Source organism: Diaphorina citri, unplaced genomic scaffold (genome assembly GCF_000475195.1).
Source record: "Diaphorina citri unplaced genomic scaffold, Diaci psyllid genome assembly version 1.1 scaffold2015, whole genome shotgun sequence".
NCBI lineage: Eukaryota > Metazoa > Arthropoda > Insecta > Hemiptera > Psyllidae > Diaphorina > Diaphorina citri.
This window is the reverse complement of record NW_007379441.1, coordinates 13,065-34,438: the sequence shown is the minus strand read 5'-3', so window position 1 is coordinate 34,438 and position 21,374 is coordinate 13,065. Positions and strand designations below refer to the sequence as shown.

Sequence of the window (21,374 nt, the reverse complement as noted above, 5' to 3'; positions counted from 1 at the left end):
TCTATTTTCGAAACGGGCGTTTCACAATTTTGATTTTTTAGCTGCGAACTGCTGTTGCAATTCAAAGATTGGTGTTTGGTGAAAGAAAACAGAGTAATTTTATTATTTTTTTTTTCTAATAAATTTCGCGTGATTAAAAAATATATGAAAAATACTTTCGCTAATTAGCTAGAACTGAATTAATTTATTTGTTTCACTTTTTTCCTGCAGTTGTTTTATTGGATACAGGAGTACCCAATCATCTTCCTGAACATAAAAGGTAAGAATCTACACCTACCTAAATAGATGTCACAAAAGATCTAATCAGGTCGCAGTGACTAGAATAAATTGTATGCTCAATAAATCTATTTATTTATAAATAACTATAGACATAATTGGTATTTTGTTTATTTTTCAAAGTTAATTAATAAGTAAAAGGTAGCTTTATTTTGTAGATGGAGATTTGCCATTTTGTGACTCCAAGGTAGGTATTTTATGGGTGACATGTGTATTGCATATACAAAGTTATTATCAGGCAATCACAAAATAAATTTTATGTCTTGAAATTTTAAGTATGTAGACTAGACTAGAACTAGGTATGTAGATAATTATGTAAATACCTATAGTTACATAGGAGATCCCACGCTCAGTGCTTAGAAGAGTGAAACCCATTGTTGACTCTGTGTTCTGGTACTCCCAAGAGGCCAATAATCGTGACCCAAACGAGTATACTTAGAGCCAGCGGTGATAGCACATTCAATTCACCAGTTCCGTATGGATCACTGAAGATAAGCAACGTTGAGCGTGGTTAGTATCCGGATAGGAGACAATTCTGTTTTTTCCCTACGCTATTAAGACTGGGTGAGGTTGATGTGAGAAGGTGTTGCTTCTCGCCAAATGGAGGGTAAAACTCTTGTCACTAAAGATTAGAACAGATACCTTTATTGTGAAGTATTTTTCTTCTTCTTTTTTGTGTCATATGTAAAGTGAAATGTAAAGTTTAAATCAATTTGAAAAAGTTTAGCTAGTGAGTAGAAATCCCTAAAGTTTTGAATATAAAACTAGGGGGATCAAGGGACTACTCTGGACAGGGAAATTAAGGAGCGCGGTAGCGCTCTGCCCCGCCAAGTCAAGAAAGATTGACCGCGCTACTAGAGGTATTATACGGCACAGAGATCTGGGATACTAAGCCAAGACGGGCAGATGAGTGAGGCACAGAGAAAATCAGAAGAGTAATCTTGGTCATTAATGAAAATGGAATTGTTTGAAAGATAATAACATAAATAAAAAATTATCAGGACTGAAACGTATTTGGGTACTTAAAATTAATATCTTGAAAAGAATACCTACTTGAGATTCTAGATTTAATTGTTTTAATTTTAACCCTATTCGGCTCGTCAGGGTCTTTGTGTGCTACTGAAATTGTGTTGATCTGTCTTATTCACTTAAGCCAGAGGAAATCTAAAGAAGGGTTAAGAACTTACTTGCGAAAGAGGTAGGATGGAAAAAGTCCCAAATAGGACTTGGACTTCCGGTCAGAATTTCAAGGGATGAAAAGCCTCAGTTGGTATTATTGAGGATAATTTTTATAACTGAACAAGTGAACAATTTGAATATGATGCATGAAATTGATAAACAAGTTGTGGGTCAAAATAGGGTTGACGCCTGCTGTGTCATAAAATTCTGAAGATCTGTTCCATAAAGTATTTATTTCCTAAGGTTAATCTTGTGGTCTAGGCAACACCACATTGATCTCCTATGGTTAGGTGTACTATACCAAAGTTCCCCTAGAGACCATGGAGATGTTCCCTTATATGGTAACTAGATACGAGATAGAGTCTCAAGTGCACTTGAAATTATCAGGCGCGAAGCAAGGAATTTATTCCTACAATCAGAAATCAGAAAAAAATCAGGATTACACATTTCCAAATAAATTTTCTTTATGTTCTAGACAGGTTTTCTAAATTTGTTTCTCCATTAATCAGGAACTTTTCGCGGAGTGCCTATGGATGGGTGACTATCTGAGTAATCGTGCACTGCTGGCTTTTCCGGCCCCACTCTGGCTGGGTGAGTACTGAGTAAGCGGGTAGTTTGTCAAATGAAGGGTAAAACCCTGGTTACCAAAGACCTTAGGAGTTAACAGTGTATTTATTTAAGTATTCTATTTCTTGTAAGCCCCATTCCAATTTTCCAATGTCTTCTACTGAAATCGCCCCTAACAGAGCATCATAATCATGACTAATACTAGTACTAAACTTGGATAATAGTTACTTGCTGTTAAGTTCTAGTACTCTCTTGTACTTGGTTCTAGTTCTGGAGATTACAATAATAACTGTTATATTCATAACTGAGGTGAGGTATGAATTAATATGTTTTATGTTTACAATGCTAGAATGAAACTAAAGCGAGTACATTTATCCCAGAAATAAGATCTACCAGGATCCAATTTGGAAAAGAAAGGTTAAATTAAATAAAGGTAGTAAGTTTTGTAGTTACCTATTTCATAACTTGGATAATGAGGTTTTAATGGCACTGTACAACTGCTAAGGCAACAAGCTAGCAAGCTACCCACCTACTCACACCAACCTCACCCACCAGACTGCTCCATCATAGGTATGCCCGAAAACCGAAAAGTTTCTTATGGATGAACAAATTTAATATACCTGTTATAGACATTTGTTTGTTCGATAAATTCTCAATTCCTTTTTCTGGGATCTATAATACCTATAGGTGTTTCACTAGACAACTACGTATAACGTATAGTAAAGTAAGTGCAAGTAGAAAGGTAGAAACTCACGTCACGTGAGCTCATGTGGGCTCATGGAGAGTCAGACAGATGTGGTTCAAAGTTCTCCCTTAATATAGTAGGTGATTTTGTTCACTATATAGCTATACTGCCCTAACGTCACGTGACGAGAGGGTAGTGTGTTTCTACCTAAAGAGTATACCAATTATATTAAGAGTAAGAGAAGTGCTGTTACCGAAGAGGTGTCTATCAACTCTCTTCTGTATAAGGTCTAGAAGCTCACCTACTTCTCTCCCATGATTCAGAGAAAGAGAGCAAGAACGCTAAAACTGTATGAGCTAAGAGCTAGCACAACCTACCAACAGTAATAGCTATGCAGATCAAAACAGTAATAGCTATGCAGATCAATTCAATATGTACTTGAATAATATCAACGGCCCAAGTCCCGTTTATATCAATGGTATAAGAACTGTAAACCCTCATACATTCTTCACCAACACCTTGGTCGATACTGATGATGGCAAAAATCTCAACAATAATCTCAACAATATGGATACTTCTAACATCAACATGGCTGCTCCAAATTTAGAAACAGACACCATAGTAAACGCCAATCCCAATAACACACGAATGGTTAATCCGAACTTTGTTGATTGGGAAAAAGAACTTCTATCGATAGTTTTCAACTTTAGTTCACTTCATAGACGCGAAAGAACCGTGGAAAAAATAATAAAAAACAATTTCGCTGTAGAAACAATTCTTTCGTTCTTTCGAATTTTATCTGTTTCTATTTTCGAAACGGGCGTTTCACAATTTTGATTTTTTAGCTGCGAACTGCTGTTGCAATTCAAAGATTGTGTTTGGTGAAAGAAAATAGAGTAATTTTATTTATTTATTTTTTTTCTAATAAATTTCGCGTGATTAAAAAATATATGAAAAATACTTTCGCTAATTAGCTAGGACTGAATTAATTTAATTGTTTCACTTTTTTTCCTGCAGTTGTTTTATTGGATACAGGAGTACCCACTCATCTTCCTGAACATAATAGGTAAGAATCTACACCTACCTAAATAGATGTCACAAAAGATCTAACCAGGTCGCAGTGATATAGGGCGTTAATTAAAGCCGATGGCCCTACTTACACCAATACCAAAACACATAACTATGGAAATAGAGCATCCACTAAAAATTGTCAGTCTTGGTCATCATCAGTAGATAATCTCCCATGAACTAAACGGAAAATTAGGCACATCCACTAATACTTATAGCCCCAATACAGGGTCTTTTAGGGCGTAAGTACGAGTGCGGGGGTATTACTTTCCAACGAAGGGGACACATTCGAATTTTTCCTATAGGTACCAACATACAGAATAAGAATAGAATAGAATATACCTTGTTTATCCTGCCAGAATGAGACTGAAAAGTCCCTTTACTCCCGCAGTCTAAACAAGGTCTTATATATTTCATAGGTGTAGTTTAAACATATGTAGATAAAAACCTTGTTTAAATACAGCTGGACGGATATTAATTGATAAGGGTTTAAATTTACTGTAGAAATAAGATAGATTTGATCTGTGCAAACAGGGCTCCTAGAAAGGTTTCAAAGTTCAAATCATACCAAAAGATACCACTTTTAACTAAAAATTGTCAGTCTTGGTCATCATCAGTAGATAATCTCCCATGAACTAAACGGAAAATTAGGCACATCCACTAATACTTATAGCCACAATACAGGGTCTTTTAGGGCGTAAGTACGAGTGCGGGGGTATAACTTTCCAACGAAGGGGACACATTCGAATTTTTCCTAGGTAGGTACCAACATACAGCTGGTCGGATATTAATTGATAAGGGTTTAAATTTACTGTAGAAATAAGATAGGTAGATTGGATCTGTACAAACAGGGCACCTAGAAAAGTTTCAAAGTTCAATTCACACCAAAGGACACTACTTTTATGAAAATCAAGATTCTGAGCTCCTGCTCTGACCATCGCATCGCGAAGGTTCTAATTCGAACCCCGGATGTGGTGTGGGTTGACACAACATTGTAACTTCAATACAACACTATGCTATGTCTCATATAACAAGTCCATAATTTGATCTGACTAGTAGTTATGTAGGTATGAGGCTTAAGTCAAGATCATGTACCAATGTCATTGTAAAAACTCCTCAAGATACCTTTTATAGGTACTTGTACCTAGGTGGCTAGGTACTTTCCTGAAAAGTAGATCTTGTTTCATGTTTATGTTTACAAAGATTGTTACACTAGGTAGGTAGGTACTTGTGCTATACCAACAATTAGCTCTATTATTATAGGTACCTATTGAGGATAAGAGCTTACAAAGGTATGCCGAAATGTATATGAATTTTACTGTCAATTGGTCAGTGCCCAACCTATTCTCCATTTAGGTAGTTAGATACCTATCTCTCTAACAATGCACCCAAAAGAAGGAAGCGTTATTTGGTGCCTTTATTTGTAATGAGTTTCACCCTCTCCCATCTCTTCGGTTGTGGCATTTTAGGCTTTCATTTTTGAAGAAGAAGGAGGAGGAGGAGGTGGAGGAGGAGGAGGAGAAAAAACACTCGTTTTTGTGTGACACAAAAAGTGTTTCCCTTAGGTACTGCTGATTGTTGAATCAATATTATCAATCAATACTGGTAGGTATATTAAGAGGCGTAACTATCCGCTATTAGCATGGGTGATAAGCCCCTCTACTTCCTCTGGGTTAGATGAGGTCAACTCTGGTATGTAGGCGTGAGTGGAGGTGAACATGAGAATTCCACTGATGGCGTGATTTGCAAGTTTGGCTTAACAACCAGTATAAACAATGTCCAAACTATGACCTTTGATCTGAAGGAAAGATGTACCTAATTTGGATGCAAATAAGAAATTTATGTATTGCAGAATTTTTTCAAATTAAAATCAAACTATATTTGATTATTAGGTAGAAGGTACCCACTTATGTAGGTCGTTATAGCTTACTCGTAGCGTCAGCATCAGTGAAAATTAGATTAACGTCATCAATCGATCAAATTTGCATCCAAATTAAGTGTTTTAATGTGCCATCAATCAGCAGGTAAAATGAAGTGCTTCATTTTAGGGTCTTACAGCAGATGAGTGGTTCAACAACTATCATGCAGGATATTAGATTTTTTGAAACATGTGTATTGTAAGATCAATAAAACGTAATTTTATCTCTACCAATGTTGATTGTAGAGAGGTAGATTACTAGTTGATAGTTCATTTGTAAATAAATCAGTATTTACCTGGTACCTATCTAGAGGTATTAGGTTCTATTTTAGTCTAAGTTTTGTATAAGCTAAGCTGTCGTGCCTTTAGAATAAATTGTATGCTCAATAAATCTATTTATTTATAAATAACTATAGACATAATTGGTATTTTGTTTATTTTTCAAAGTTAATTATAAGTAAAAGGTAGCTTTATTTTGTAGATTGATATTTGCCATTTTGTGACTCCAAGGTAGGTATTTTATGGGTGACATGTGTATTGCATATACAAAGTTATTCTCAGGCAATCACAAAATAAATTTTATGTCTTAAAATTTTAAGTAGATACCTACTAGAAGACTAGACTAGAACTACCTATATAGATACCTAATTATGTAAATACCTATAGTTACATAGGAGATCCCACGCTCAGTGCTTAGAAGAGTAGAGAGAGAGAGTGAGTGAGTGAGTGTTCCATATTTTGGCGCAGAGCCAGAAATGTGCAATGTGACGAATCCCTACCATATTCATTATACATAAGTTCTCGTACCTACGTTCCTACGTACCGTACACCTACATAGGTATAGGAAAAAGAAAAAGAGAAGAGAAAAAGGAAATCCATAACCAAGGTATCCATCCCTCTTTCACCTATGATTCTATGCAAAATAATATGTATCACGAACATACACTTTAAAATGATAAAATCTATATTAGGGGTGTCTAATCTAGGCTGAAGGAGGAGAAGAATCACCAAATAAAAAAGGAAAATGCATCATCAACGCACCCATTTCTCTTTGAACTATGCAAAATATCACGTAGGTATATTTCAAATTATAATCTAGGAGGGTGTATATATAGGCTAAAAGGAGGGGAAGATGCAGCAAATAAAGAACAAACAAAGGAGAGGAAAGAAAAGAGGAAACCCTCTCTCCCTATAACCACCCATCCCTAAGTCCCTAACCTTTTAGACAAAACGTCCATTAGTGTTCCCTATTTTCCTGATGGCATTAACATGACATAAACAGTAACAGCTGTGTTGATATTATACATGACCTAGTAAACCTTAATGACCTTTTTTTTTTTGATAGAGGAAACTGTAAAACTGCTGAGGCCTTATCGTCCTGAAAGCGAAGAGAGAAGGAAGATAGGATAGGAGAAATCCAGTGGTTTCGAAAATCTTACCTGTTTAGGATAAGGTTCACCCCAAGCGGGAATCGAACCCGTGACCTAGCGCTTACAAAACAGATGCTACCTTCCAACTTCCAAGTGATCTGGCCTAATGACCTTACAAGACACTGAAATACGCTGAATGTCATTCATATTTCGCTCTTTATGGAAATGTCAGGTTTTTTATGGGTTAGGATATGAGTGACATTACCTATGTTAATGTAACCTTGGCCTACAAGACTGACAATGGAAGTTTGCTCGCTTTTGGAAGGATGTTGTTCGAAATATTGATGTTTTTTCAACAGGAAGCATAGGAGGGGCAGCTATCAGTCATTTCCTGCTGTGCTTTCAAATTCTTCTTCCCTGCTCCCTGAAGTTCAAGTTTGATAAGAGCGATATTCGTTCTATGTAAACTTTAATAGGTAGGGAACGTCTCCTCAATTGCATGTCTAATGAATGAAAACTGTGTCTACTGTCCACTTGTCCACTGTCCAGTGTCCACACAGTGTTTACTAACCTAGTTGAAACATGGCCATTGGCTAGTTGGCTAGTATACTGCTAGTAGTAGAAATAGAAAGTACGAGTGATAATCAAAAGCAGTTTTACGTAGGTATATACAGAAAATATGTACTATCTATCTATGTACATTTGTACATGACTGGTCAAATGCAGTTTTCTACAGAAAGTACATGGCATATAGATACTCGTAACTCATATAAGATGCAGTTTAAATTTATGTCCACTGCAGTCCATACCATACTACATCTACGAGTACTCAAGTACTGTGTATAACCACTGTGTAAGGTTAGGCTGATTAAAATAGTTTTTTTGCTTGAATGCAATTTATTTGCATTCAGCTTATAATATTTGTGCCGATGCATTACGACCTTGAATTACCGTCGTGTGTGCGCTACTTTCGCTGCTTCCTCATTTGTTTACAGTAAACAAACGCTTGCACCCATGACTACCTGAGTAGACATTAGGACGGTAGATAACGAAAGGTATGTGTACACAGAAGGTGGTAATCTGTACACTAAAGGTATGTGTACAGAGAAGTTATGCGCACACAGGGAACAAAATGCTGTTATTATTGCGGTGATATCGCTAATCATAATCATTTAATCAATAATGCCAACGTTACTTGAGGCAGGTCACTTCGTCACTTTATGACTTACCAAAGGCTGATGTAGGTATATTCAACGATGTAGGTATGTACTAACATGTAGGACAAGAGTGCCAGGGGCATCCACTCGTAAAATTTTGTAGCCATCAAAACCAAATGTCAGCCAAAAACCAATCATCCTAGGGCTGATTGAGAGTCTGACAAAAAACGCCGACCTGTCTGTACACGGGAAAAGGCGAAGAAAGAGAAGAAGACTAGCAGGCAGCTCTGCAATCCGCAGAAAGCATTCAGGGAAGTGTTGCTCCAGTTAGTAGAAGCAATACAGTTACATCCACCTCGACGCGATAGATCTAATCGTCCGTCCTCTTCTATCGTCCATAGATCCCATTACCTAGGATCACAAGATCTCTACTTGAGGGTCCTATCTTGATTCTAAGGGCAATCTCAAAACCAATATCGTCTGCTTTTCCTTTTCCTCTCGTCCACAGAACTCCTCTCAGGCGTTCCTAGATTCTAAGGTCTAACATCTCGATTCCAAGGACACTGAAGATTTTTTGAAGGTCATATCTTGATTCCAAGGTCAACATGCCACTTCCTCGCCAGCCAGGCAGAGTCCTGGACAGTTGCTGCTGCGGGTGCTCCCTCAAAACCGGTTCAATCATCAGTGGAATTCTTGGCATCGTAAGTAGTGTATCTCTAGTAGCGCTGTCAACCTTTCTTGACTTGGCGGGGCGAAGCTCTACCGCGCTCCTTAATCTACTCACAACTTACTATTAAGAATATTAGGTAATTAGGTTACAATATGAGTTCCCGAAAATAGGGATCTTTTTTGGTCTCGTATAAAGACACTGGCGTCCAAAGTCCAATAACAGTGTGGTCCATTGGAAAAAGGTTGGTCCAAATTAGTGGCCTGAGGGGTAGGTATCAATCAAGCCTTATAATAGTCACCTAATAAGTACATAATTCCGGTGCGAACGAAATTTATCAACATATTAAAGCCCCTTATCGAAAAAAGTTCATAATTATGTATCTATTTATTTATTTATTTATTTATTTATCGTATGGACGTTTTATTTTTTCTTTTCAAAGGATATACATAGAATTACATACATACATGTATTCTATGTATGTATCTATTGTTTATTACATAATCATTTATCGATTGGTGTTAATTTTCAGATCATTGGAGCCCTCACCTTGGTCCTCATTCTGACGACAGATATGAAAATCAAAACCATCATCATAGACACACTCCCACCCAGTATAGGTAAGTAACTGTAGACCTCACTCTCAGGCCAGCCACCCACCATCAGGTAGACCTGATCAGGTGTACCTGTCAGGTCTACCTGAGTAGGTAAGTATCCAATGTTTAACATGACATATTTAAACAGTAGCGAGATAGGTAGGTACCTAGCAATAATTCAGCTACAACTAAACGACTCTCAAATCTCTGATTCGTCTCAAGACAAAGTGACTAGAAGTTCCTATTATGGGACACAACGTCACACAACCAATCAAAGTTCCGGACAAAAAAATTCAAGGTCAACTTGATTTTGATAAAGCTGCGGAGCTATGTATATGGAGGCACTGAAAATATTTCTATCAAGATTTCATCATTCCACTTAATGGGCGTGGGTGTAACCTCAGAGAGAAACAATAAACCCAGGCACTGTTTGAGCTAGGGGACTTACCAGGGCCTTGAACTTGGAGGCCCAATAGGAATCTAAACTTCTGGGTTCATAAGGCCCGGCCACAAACTAAGGGACAAGACCCCAATCGGTACTGCTTTTGACCTAAGAAGTCATCGAATTTTTATTCGATGCGATGGGTCGAACTAGTCTTCTGAATTTTCTCTTTGATAATCGTTACGACATTAATTCGTTAGTTAACAGTAACGTTATTTCTCTTCCCTGTATACTTTTCTATCCTTTAAATTCCCTCAAGTTAATGTATTGACAAAGCTAATGGTTTTCCAGTTTCTAAGTAGCGATAAAACGTCGAACGCAAATGTTGCAATAACTCTACTGATGCTTCGTGTTTATAGCTGTTTCCTAATCTTGTGTCCCACCCAAAATGGACACGAAGATAGTTATTCATTAATTTTTATTTACCTACCTAGCTACCTCAGTGGTGTAGTGGTTAGCATTATGGACTTCGGATCGGAAATTCAGAAAGTTCGATGTATAGGTTAGATCAGGTTGGGTTATAGGTTATAGGTTGCGTTAGGTTATAAGGTTACGTTAGGTTCGGTTGGGTTAGAGATGAGATTAGGTTAAAATTTCGTTGTCTTTTTTGAGTGAAACATTTAAAATTCCGTCAGTACTCTTCTTCTCCGTCCAGACTATTAAGAGTATTAAAAGCAATTAAGCATTTTTTTTTTTTTTTTTTTTTTTTTTGTCCTCCTTCTTCTTCTTCTTCTTCTTCTTCTTCTTTTTCTTCACCTTCTTCCTGTCTTTTTTTTCGTATTCTCCTTTTTTCCTCCGCCTCTTTCTCTTTCTCCCCCTTTTTATGTGCAGATTTTATTTTTAAAGCGAATCTGGTGTTTGTAGGATTTGGAAATGTTAGTTATCAATCCCCCGACATTAATAAATGTCTTAAACGGCCCCAATAACCCACTCAAAATGAATGCGGAGAGCAGATATTTGTTTAGTTATGTTAGCATTTTTTTTTTTTTTTTTTTTTTTTTGAGCTCCGACTCGAGTCGTGCTGCTTAAACCTGGGACCTTTTGTAAGGACAGCCACTCACTATCAGGTAGATCTGACTGGTACACTGAAAAGGTCCATCTGTCAGGTCTACCTGATACCTGATGAGCACACACACTATCAAGTAGACCTGATCAGGTGTTCCTGTCGTTAGGTCTGCCTGATAGTGAGTGGCTGGCCTAATGCTAGAAACGCGTTACCACCGGACTAACCGTGCTTAATATTTTCCACATTGTTCCACAGTCAAAATCATCCTGGCCATCAACCTGGTATCTGGGTTAGATGAGGTCAACTCTGGTATGTAGGCGTGAGTGGAGGTGAACATGAGAATTCCACTGATGGCGTGATTTGCAAGTTTGGTGTTAGAAACAACTTTATAACTGTACAAACAAGAAGCCGCGCCCCGGAGATTAGAAGAATTTGCATGGATTGATTTGGTGTTGTTCTGTAAGAAGAATGTGAGGACAAGTTTGGCGTTAGAAACAACTTTATAACTGTACAAACAAGAAGGCGGGCCCCGGAGATTAGAAGAATTTGCATGGATTGATTTGGTGTTGTTCTGTAAGAAGAATGTGAGGATAATTAAAAATTCAAACTTTCACAGAGACCATGGAAAAAAGTGGACAACGATAAAAAAAAAATCAACATGTGATTTTGCCCCAAAATGCGAAGAATGATTGGGAGGAAAAGAAGAAAAAGAAGGCGAAGAATTAGAAGAAGAAGAATTAGGAGAAGGAAGAGGAGAAGGCGAAGAATTAGGAGGAGGAGGAGAGGAGGGAGAAGAAGAAGAAAAAGAGAATACATGTACTTTTCTTGTTAATAAATACCGTTCTGGTACTCCCAAGAGGCCAATAATCGTGACCCAAACGAGTATACTTAGAGCCAGCGGTGATAGCACATTCAATTCACCAGTTCCCCCATGGATCACTGAAGTTAAGCAACGTTGAGCGTGTTTGGTATCCGGATGGGAGACAATTCTGTTTTTTCCCTACGCTATTAAGACTGGGTGAGGTTGATCTGAGAAGGTGTTTAGCTTCTCACCAAATGGAGGGTAAAACTCTTGTCACTAAAGATTAGAACAGGTACCTACCTTTATTGTGAAGTATTTTTCTTCTTCTTTTTTTGTGTCATGTAAAGTGAAATGTAAAGTTCAAATCAATTTGAAAAAGACCTACGTTACTTAATGAACAATCTCATGATGTAAAATACGTAGTAAACCAAGCTCTAACATGACTTCTGAGTAGTTCTGAGGGTATTGCACAATTTCTACGCATCTACATAACTCTGACTCAATTGGCGTCACTCTTGTATAATACTACATTACCTACTACAGTACTACATTCACAATTTTCAATGGACAATGCCTACCTATTGAATTACACAATTAACACTCAAGCATGGAAAACTTCAGCCCCCAGGCAAATGTGTCATCAAGGCAGAATAGAACAGGCATTATATGAATCCATAGAAACATCTTGAATAGATTTCAGCCTTGCCAATATGACCTAATCATCAAGTTGTAGTATAGTAGAAATGTACATATTCTTATGCAAAATGTACGCACTTATCAATAATATCTTGAGAGATGCCATCATCAACTCGTATAAATGTTTATGATGTGTAAAATATGGGTACCCATATTATCCAACTCTCTTTCATAGTCTTCTTCTAGTTTACCTTTTCCCGTTCAATCGCTCTTTCTCTTTTTCATATTAACTCTCTTTCTCTTTCATTTCTCTTTCATAGTAAAATTTCAAAACTTAAATTATTAAGAATAAATCTGCACTCACTATAGGTACTTATACTTATACAGATAGCTGTCAAAGGCATAGGGTAGCTCTTGTACCCAACACAACACCTAGGATGTGCCTACAAGAGACCGAAACTTGACGTAACGCACTACTTTGTTTTGACTCTTGTTTCCAAATTAGGTACCTATATCTTGTCTTGTCCCTTGTGGCCAAATGCTCCAAATTCTTTTCAATTTCGAGGTTAATCTCTGACTGAACTCTATCCTGATTCCTGAGATAATCAGCAGTGGTAAAACTCAAACTTGAAGTGTCTTTACACTGCAGTGTCTTTACACTGTCTTTACACAGCAGTAGGTAACGTTATTACCTGATGTTTAATCTGGTGGTTTGCTGGTTCGAATCCCGGTCGTTACGAAATTTCCCGAGTACCTAGATATTATGAATTACCTACCTATCTAGGTAGGAAGGTAGGTTTATTTTTCCTAAATTTCAGAAATGATTTTTCTTTTAATTACCTATAGGTTACCTACCCATTTATTATTTCACTTTGATTTCATATAGATCTGTAAGTAGGTATATACTTATTTATACATAGGGTTAGAATCTCTAATATTTATTCATTTCATCATTTTTACTTTCTATCAAGATTTCATCATTCCACTTAATGGGCGTGGGTGTAACCTCAGAGAGAAACAATAAACCCAGGCACTGTTTGAGCTAGGGGCCTTACCAGGGCCTTGAACTTGGAGGCCCAATACCCAATAGGAATCTAAACTTCTGGGTTCATAAGGCCCGGCCACAAACTAAGGGACAAGACCCCAATCGGTATACTTATTTCGACCTAAGAAGTCTTGGGTTCGCATTTTTATTCGATGCGATGGGTCGAACTAGTCTTCTGAATTTTCTCTTTGATAATCGTTACGAAATTAATTCGTTAGTTAGGTAACAGTAACGTTATTTCTCTTCCCTGTATACTTTTCTATCCTTTAAATTCCCTCAAGCTAATGTATTGACAAAGCTGGTTTTCCAGTTTCTAAGTAGCGATAAAACGTCGAACGCAAATGTTGCAATAACTCTACTGACGCTTCGTGTTTATAGCTGTTTCCTAATCTTGTGTCCCACCCAAAATGGACACGAAGATAGTTATTCATTAATTTTTATTTACCTACCTAGCTACCTCAGTGGTGTAGTGGTTAGCACTGAGGACTTCGGATCGGAAATTCAGAAAGTTCGGTGTATAGTATAGGTTAGATCAGGTTGGGTTATAGGTTATAGGTTGCGTTAGGTTATAAGGTTACGTTAGGTTCGGTTGGGTTAGGTTAGGTTGGATTAGAGATGAGATTAGGTTAGTTTAGGTTTGTGTCCCACCCAAAATGGACACGAAGATAGTTATTCATTAATTTTTATTTACCTACCTAGCTACCTCAGTGGTGTAGTGGTTAGCATTATGTTGCAATAACTCTACTGATGCTTCGTGTTTATAGCTGTTTCCTAATCTTGTGTCCCACCCAAAATGGACACGAAGATAGTTATTCAATTATTTTTTTATTTACCTACCTAGCTACCTCAGTGGTGTAGTGGTTAGCATTGTGGACTTCGGATCGGAAATTCAGAAAGTTCGATGTATAGGTTAGATCAGGTTGGGTTATAGGTTGCGTTAGGTTATAAGGTTACGTTAGTTTCGGTTGGGTTAGGTTAGGTTGGATTAGAGATGAGATTAGGTTAGTTTAGGGTAAAATTTCGTTGTCTTTTTTGAGTGAAACATTTTAAAGTTCCGTCAGTACTCTTCTTCTCCCTCCAGACTATTAAGAGTATTAAAAGCAATTAAGCATTTTTTTTTTCTTTTTTTCGAGCTCCGACTCGAGTCGTGCTGCTTAAACCTGGGACCTTTTGTAAGGCCAGCCACTCACTATCAGGTAGATCTGACAGGTACAGTGAAAAGGTCCGTCTGTCAGGTCTACCTGATACCTGAACCTGATGAGCACACACACTATCAAGTAGACCTGATCAGGTGTACCTGTCGTTAGGTCTGCCTGATAGTGAGTGGCTGGCCTAATGCTAGTAAACGCGTTACTACCGGACTAACCGTGCTTCAATATTTTCCACATTGTTCCATAGTCAAAATCATCCTGGCCATCAACCTGGTGTTCACGATCCTCATTTCCATTCTTCTCCTCATCGGAGTTATCAAGCGGCACAAGTTCCTCATGCTGCCCTGGGTGATATTGGCCATCATATTGGCCGTCGGCCTCGCCTTCTCGGTGATCTACACGGCCGTCGTGTTTATCATTGCGGGCGAGGTGTTCGGGGGCATGTTCTGGATTGTGGGCGGCCTCCTGACTGTGGGTAAGTACGAGAGAGTGGCCATAACCATAATACAGCAGAGGGACTGGCTATATTGGCCATCGGCCTCGCCTTACACAGCCGTCGTGTTCATCATTGCCGGCGAGGTGTTTGGAGGCATGTTCTGGATTGTGGGAGGCCTCCTAACTGTGGATAAGTAGGAGACAGTGTTGCTAGACGTAGAATAGAATATACCTTGTTTATCCTGCTGGGACAGGACTGAAAAGTCCCTTTTCCCCGCAGTCTAACCAAGGTCTTATGTATTTTGACATATTAGGGGGAGTCCCCTAGATACTAACTAGCTGATCTACTCTCTGTAAGCAGGAGGGAGTTGCCCTAATATTACAGCAGACATATAAACCAGAAGGGGTAAAATCGTATTAGCTTAACCCCCCTATTGGGGCAGTTGCCTCTACACCTAAGCCAGAGTGGGCTTTTTGTGCAAATCAAAATTGACCACTAGGGGTGAACTTTTTTCTCGCTGGTATATGGACTTGAAAATAAAGGCCATAAGTAATGATAATAAAGATAGCACTCATCTACTTAATCTAATACTGGTAATTTGTTACAGGGATCTACGTCTACATGTGGCTGGTGGTGTACAGCTATTATCAACTCCTAAGAGAAGAAGCTGACTATCATCTACCTACTTATTTCTTTTTGTTTGAAAGTAAAAGATAGCTGATTTTTGTTACCTCTGTCATTTGATCAACAGGAATGACAAACTCGCAAGAGTGTTTCTGAAGGTTTTTGCTATCACGTACAACATCATACCAGAAGCTGATAGAGGTCCCTACTCCAAACCCGCCTACCGAAGATAAATGCCAAGTACCCAACACAACACCTAGGATGTGCCTACAAGAGACCGAAACTTGACGTAACGCACTACTTTGTTTTGACTCTTGTTTCCAAATTACGTACCTATATCTTGTCTTGTCCCTTGTGGCCAAATGCTCCAATTTTTTCAATTTCGGGGTTAATCTCTGACTGAACTCTATCCTGAGATAAATAGATAATCAGCAGTGGTAAAACTCAAACTTGAAGTGTCTTTACCTCTTTACACTGCATTATACAGTAGGTAACGTTATTATAAATACAAAAAAAAAAAAAAAAAATGTGAAATGATTTGTGTAGGTACGTATAACATACTTTCGTATTGAGCAAATGAAAGAGAGTGATTAAAATATGGTCCACAATTTACTACCTACTACATTTTGTAGGGAAAAAAAATTTGAAAGCATCTGTCTTGAAACAATAAATTCAATTTCTGCTAGCACTCTAGTAAAAGGCAAATAATTTAAATTTTACACCTATGTAAATCATTAGTTTAGGTATGCTATGTGGTTATGTATACGATTCCATAGTAATGAAGACATAATCATATTGATGGCTACATTATGTAGGTAAGTACCTACATTCAGACTTATGTAGCGTAGACCCACAGGTGGGCCAATAAATGGTACGTTTTTTAGGTGGGCGAATAAATGGTACACTTACCCTATTCTAATATTTAATATGTTATCTTAACTATTTAGTCAGGTCCATACCTACCTACATACCAAACCAGGAAGGTGGGTGAAATAGTTCTAAGGTAATAATTATTAGGTAGGTACTTACCTACGTATTATTGTATGTCTGAATCAAATAATAAATTAGGTATAAGACAATGTACCTACCTCCTGTGTGTGCCATAATTATTGTATTTTCTTATCGCGTATCACATCACTTTTTTACTTAAATAGGTAAGTAGGTATTAGTTAAAATCAATTTATGAGGGTGTACCCAAATAGGTAGGTACCTACCTACCCACCCACCCCCAAGTATCAGTACATCAGTAGTCAAAATGAGAAAATCTCATGACTTGACCACGCCTGGTTTCATGGTAGGTATGCAATGTGCTGATCATTTTTCATTGAAAAGTTGTATCCGGTTATGGCTAGTTTCAGCTTTTACTTATCCGGCAAAGAAGAACACGTTCAAAAAACTTTCTTTCTCTTTTCTTATTCGATTCTGATTGGTTCTTCAAATTCTACAAACAATCTCATCCAATCAGAGTGGGTGGTTCAGTAACTTAAACAGTGAACTACATATTGTCAGCTTCACTCTCATTAAAAAATTGACCACGCCTGGTTTCATGGTAGGTATGCAATGTGCTGATCATTTTTCATTGAAAAGTTGTGTCCGGTTATGGCTAGTTTCAGCTTCTACTTATCCGGCAAAGAAGAACACGTTCAAAAAACTTTCTTTCTCTTTTCTTATTCGATTCTGATTGGTTCTTCAAATTCTACAAACAATCTCATCCAATCAGAGTGGGTGGTTCAGTAACTTAAACAGTGAACTACTTAGTTCTATTGTCAGCTTCATTCTCATTAAAAAAGTAGGTAATAAACAATAATAGAAAGTAAAAAAAAAAAGATAAACTGATAAAAGTTCCTACGTTGACAAAATGACAATCTCAGACAAACTAAATCAAGTCTTTATTCATAAAATAGCTCGTTAAACGTATCAATACTATCAATATCAAACAAGCAAACAAAAATGACAATCTGAAGTCAAATGCCAATTCGATTTGTGGTTCTTATCAGTTTTTTCCTTATCCAAAGGAATTCTACAACTGTGAGTTAATTTATAATTCAATCCACTGGCTTCTCGTTCCTATCCTACACATCGGGGCACGGATGAAATCTAGGTAATGTAGCCACAGTCCTCTTAGAGAACCCTACAGTGTAAGTTCATGTCCTTTTTACTTTAGTTTATTTTCCTTCATCAGGCAAACTGGCCACTAACGGTGAAGTCAGAGAAGTGGGACCAGAAATGGCTCAGTCTAGAGCCTTCATGTTGAAGACAACAAGTCTCATCACTCTAACGTTACAGAATGCTATTGTATCACTGAGTATGAGATATGCTCGGATGAAAAACAAGGATGAACTGTTCATCTCATCTACAGGAGTACTCATGGCTGAGGTGGTCAAACTTGTTGTGTGCCTAGGACTTGTGTTTGCTGACGAAGGATTTCATGTGGGAAGATTCATAAATCTTGTACGAGCACATACGATACAAAATCCATTGGACACACTAAAAGTTGGTGTGCCTGCTTTGTTGTATGTCATTCAAAACAATTTACTCTATATATCAGCTTCAAATTTAGATGCAGCAACAAGTCAAGTGACCTATCAATTGAAGATTCTGACCACTGCCATATTTGCCATCATTTTACTGAAGAAAAAAATATCAAAAATTCAATGGATATCCCTTGTCATTCTAGTAGTTGGAGTTGCCTTGGTACAACTATCAAGTGTTGTTGAAAAAGCCAGACCAGCAGATTTTGTAGAGAACAGGATGTTGGGATTTGCTGCCACCATTCTTGCCTGTTTGTTATCAGGACTAGCTGGAGTTTATTTTGAAATGATTTTGAAAGGCTCGGATGTTTCAATATGGATGCGAAATGTTCAACTCAGCCTCCTGTCTCTACCTTGTGCTGCATGTACATGCTTCATATCAGATTGGGATAAAATATTCCAGCATGGGTTCTTCTATAACTATACATGGTTCATAGTATTTCTTGTGTTATTGAATGCTAGTGGTGGCCTTATTGTAGCAGTGGTCGTGAAATATGCTGATAATATTCTCAAAGGGTTTGCAACTTCTCTTGCAATTGTGTTAGCTTGTGTATTTCAAGTTTACTTGTTTGCTTTTGTCATTACTTTCCAATTTATCGTTGGAGCTTTCTTCGTAATGTGTTCCGTATTTTTATACAGCAGAACACCAAGCAGTAAACCCAAACCACCTCGGGCCAAAGCAGAAGTTTAAGATTCTTCAGCCTGGTCTGAACAAACCAGGTTGCATGTAAAGTAAAGTTCTCATGTTAAAATACTGTGCAACTTGGTAAAGACCAGGCTCTATGTTAACTTAGACTAGATTCCAAGCAGTAAACCCAAACCACCTCGGGCCAAAGCAGAAGTTTAAGATTCTTCAGCCTGGTCTGAACAAACCAGGTTGCATGTAAAGTTCTCATGTTAAAATACTGTGCAACTTGGTAAAGACCAGGCTCTATGTTAACTTAGACTAGATGATATGGATTACCTAAGTGATGATGTGAAATTGGACACAAGTATTGAGTAATTGAAAATTAATTATTATTTCCTCCTTTTCTGGGCACTTCAATACTACAGACAGTAGTAGATCATTTATACCAAAATTGATTGAACATCTATTTCAATGGTCTTTAGTCAAGTGTTTATGTCCATTTTAATGTTTTATTTACATAGTCCATTCCCCTGAATTCGACTCACAACATGAGTAGAAATATAGGATACCCATGTATGTATTAGTGCTATTAATTCATCTAGTAGAGACATGACTATGTTAGGTGTTGTATGTATAAAAGAAGTGCAATATTATTAGAATTAAATCAAAATGGGTAGAAAGAAAAAGATGAAGTTTTATAATAGTGATTGAATCGATTTTATTTTTATACATTTGTAGTTAAGTGTTTATTGATTTGTATAGCAAAATTGTAACTTGAAATCCTAGCTATCACCCAAGTACATGGAATTTGCATTTTTCCTGTTTGCAATTGTCTTTGCTCAAGACTTTTCTTCCATGCTGTAATGTAGTCCCTCCCTTGGGTCCTTTTTCCCTCTATTTCCTTTCTCATACAATTCTAGTCTAGTTAAGCACCCATGAATTACCTAACTTGAATGGTTCCCATTTCATGTTAACGTTTGTAGTTAATTTGATCTGAAGTAAAAATTCATAACTTTTTTTTTTTTTTTTTTTTTTAATGTATTGTTGACGTAAAATGGGCCCTGGTGTCATTCTAGACTTCTTGTTGAACATAAAACTTGAACTCCATTAAATTTATTGGTTTGTTTTGGAATGTCTTTTCATAACAAGCACGTACTGAAGGTCAATATGAATATCAGCTCTTTACTTATTTGCTTTGATCAATACAAAACCATTTTATCAAAGTACTGTTCCTTTGTCTTTCTTCTACTTACTTACTGTCTCATATTATTTTATCTACTTACTTATTGACGTTTTCTTACGCAATAATGATGTTTTACTTTTATGTTTGTGATGTTTATTTTACTTTCCTTCTACTTTTAAGTCTACCACAATGTATAAATACAGAATTACCTATACGTAAACAGTATGTCTCAGAAGTCCTTTTCAACAACGCGTAACTTTTGAACAGGGAATTTTTCAATTCTAACTATTGAATTTTGTATGAAATTCGGTAGGTTTTAAAAGTGAAATGAAATTGAAAATTCTCCTTTAATCTCATTGAGAAATTGCTATCTTATTATTATTAATTTTATAATAAAAATTATTACTTTTTTTTTCATGCTAGGTCTCGTGTTAAACAGGATTTTGACGAAACGTCCAAAAAGATTGGCCATGTGTCTTTGCTTATCTTTAGTGACAATCAGAATTGGAATTTCCAGTCGTTCAAAAGTTCCAAGAGGTTGTAAAGGATTTCTGGGACATTCTTTATTTTATCTACGTAAGAACTTTTATGAAAAAAATGTATATGGTGTTTTTCTTTCTCTTATGACCAGGATGGCTCAGAAATAGGACTACAGAGTACTGGACATTAGTAAACCTCTGTAGCTGAGTGGGTATCACTCTAGGCTCGCACACCAGAGGTACCGAGATCGATACGAGTATATTTTACTTTCGGGAAACTGATCTCTGGAAAACTGACCACTCCTTCACTCAGTTTCTATTGGATCAGTGGTTGATTTTACCGAAGGAAAATACACCTCATGTAAGGTGACTGTGTCAGCCTCTGAGCCTAGATATCTTGGAGGGTAACATGCTTGCCTGGTAGGGGTTAGGTCGCGGGTTCGATTGCTACCAGAAGTGAAATTTATCCTAGAGATAAAGGTCGTTCTTGGAACGATGAGACCTCCGTTGTTACAGTTTCCTCTATCAAAGCTTTTGGAAGAAGAAATAAAGTCATCAAAAAATGTTTAGGGGTTTTTTCAATTAAGTTTCAAATTTTTTTTTAATGTATTGTTGACGTAAAATGGGCCCTGGTGTCATTCTAGACTTCTTGTTGAACATAAAACTTGAACTCCATTAAATTTATTGGTTTGTTTTGGAATGTCTTTTCATAACAAGCACGTACTGAAGGTCAATATGAATATCAGCTCTTTACTTATTTGCTTTGATCAATACAAAACCATTTTATCAAAGTACTGTTCCTTTGTCTTTCTTCTACTTACTTACTGTCTCATATTATTTTATCTACTTACTTATTGACGTTTTCTTACGCAATAATGATGTTTTACTTTTATGTTTGTGATGTTTATTTTACTTTCCTTCTACTTTT

General features: G+C 37.1%; 2 protein-coding genes across 7 annotated transcripts; both read left to right on the top strand.

Moving 5' to 3' along the window:
• On the top strand, window positions 1-15,995 carry LOC103517955. 4 transcript variants are annotated; one of them, XM_026829873.1, is made up of 7 exons: window positions 3,401-3,603; window positions 3,725-3,773; window positions 8,729-8,921; window positions 9,420-9,507; window positions 14,813-15,040; window positions 15,609-15,673; window positions 15,823-15,995. In XM_026829873.1, exons 3-7 carry the CDS (start codon window positions 8,826-8,828, stop codon window positions 15,856-15,858), a joined length of 513 nt encoding a protein of 170 aa, XP_026685674.1. In that variant the 5' UTR covers window positions 3,401-3,603; window positions 3,725-3,773; window positions 8,729-8,825; the 3' UTR covers window positions 15,859-15,995. The 4 variants fall into 4 exon arrangements, with proteins under 4 accessions (XP_026685675.1, XP_026685674.1, XP_026685673.1 ...); XM_026829874.1 differs by lacking the exons at window positions 3,401-3,603; window positions 3,725-3,773 and adding an exon at window positions 1-259; XM_026829872.1 differs by lacking the exon at window positions 3,401-3,603 and having other exon boundaries at window positions 3,617-3,773; window positions 15,609-15,663; window positions 15,813-15,995.
• A 1,438-nt stretch (window positions 15,996-17,433) lies between these two features.
• LOC103517950 (UDP-galactose/UDP-N-acetylglucosamine transporter srf-3) lies at window positions 17,434-20,569 on the top strand. Of its 3 annotated transcripts, none has more exons than XR_003393879.1 (2): window positions 17,434-18,933; window positions 19,085-20,569. XR_003393879.1 is itself a non-coding variant. In XM_026829869.1 (2 exons), the coding sequence occupies exon 1, from the start codon at window positions 17,852-17,854 to the stop codon at window positions 18,845-18,847; it is 996 nt and encodes a 331-aa protein (XP_026685670.1). In that variant the 5' UTR covers window positions 17,434-17,851; the 3' UTR covers window positions 18,848-18,861; window positions 19,018-20,569. The 3 variants fall into 3 exon arrangements, 2 of the variants coding, with proteins under 2 accessions (XP_026685670.1, XP_026685671.1); XM_026829869.1 differs by having other exon boundaries at window positions 17,434-18,861; window positions 19,018-20,569; XM_026829870.1 differs by having other exon boundaries at window positions 17,434-18,876; window positions 19,033-20,569.
• The last annotated feature ends 805 nt before the right edge of the window (window positions 20,570-21,374 follow it).

What these genes read in the sequence shown, in the direction of transcription:
- LOC103517955 (XM_026829874.1), top strand. Translation starts at nt 8,826, where the DNA reads ATGCCACTTCCTCGCCAGCCAGGCAGAGTCCTGGACAGTTGCTGCTGC. An exon ending in GGGCGGCCTCCTGACTGTGG is followed by an intron (nt 15,041 to 15,608) that starts GTAAGTACGAGA and finishes AATTTGTTACAG; the next exon opens with GGATCTACGTCTACATGTGG. An exon ending in TCCTAAGAGAAGAAGCTGAC is followed by an intron (nt 15,674 to 15,822) that starts TATCATCTACCT and finishes CCAGAAGCTGAT; the next exon opens with AGAGGTCCCTACTCCAAACC.
- LOC103517950 (XM_026829869.1), top strand. Translation starts at nt 17,852, where the DNA reads ATGGCTCAGTCTAGAGCCTTCATGTTGAAGACAACAAGTCTCATCACT.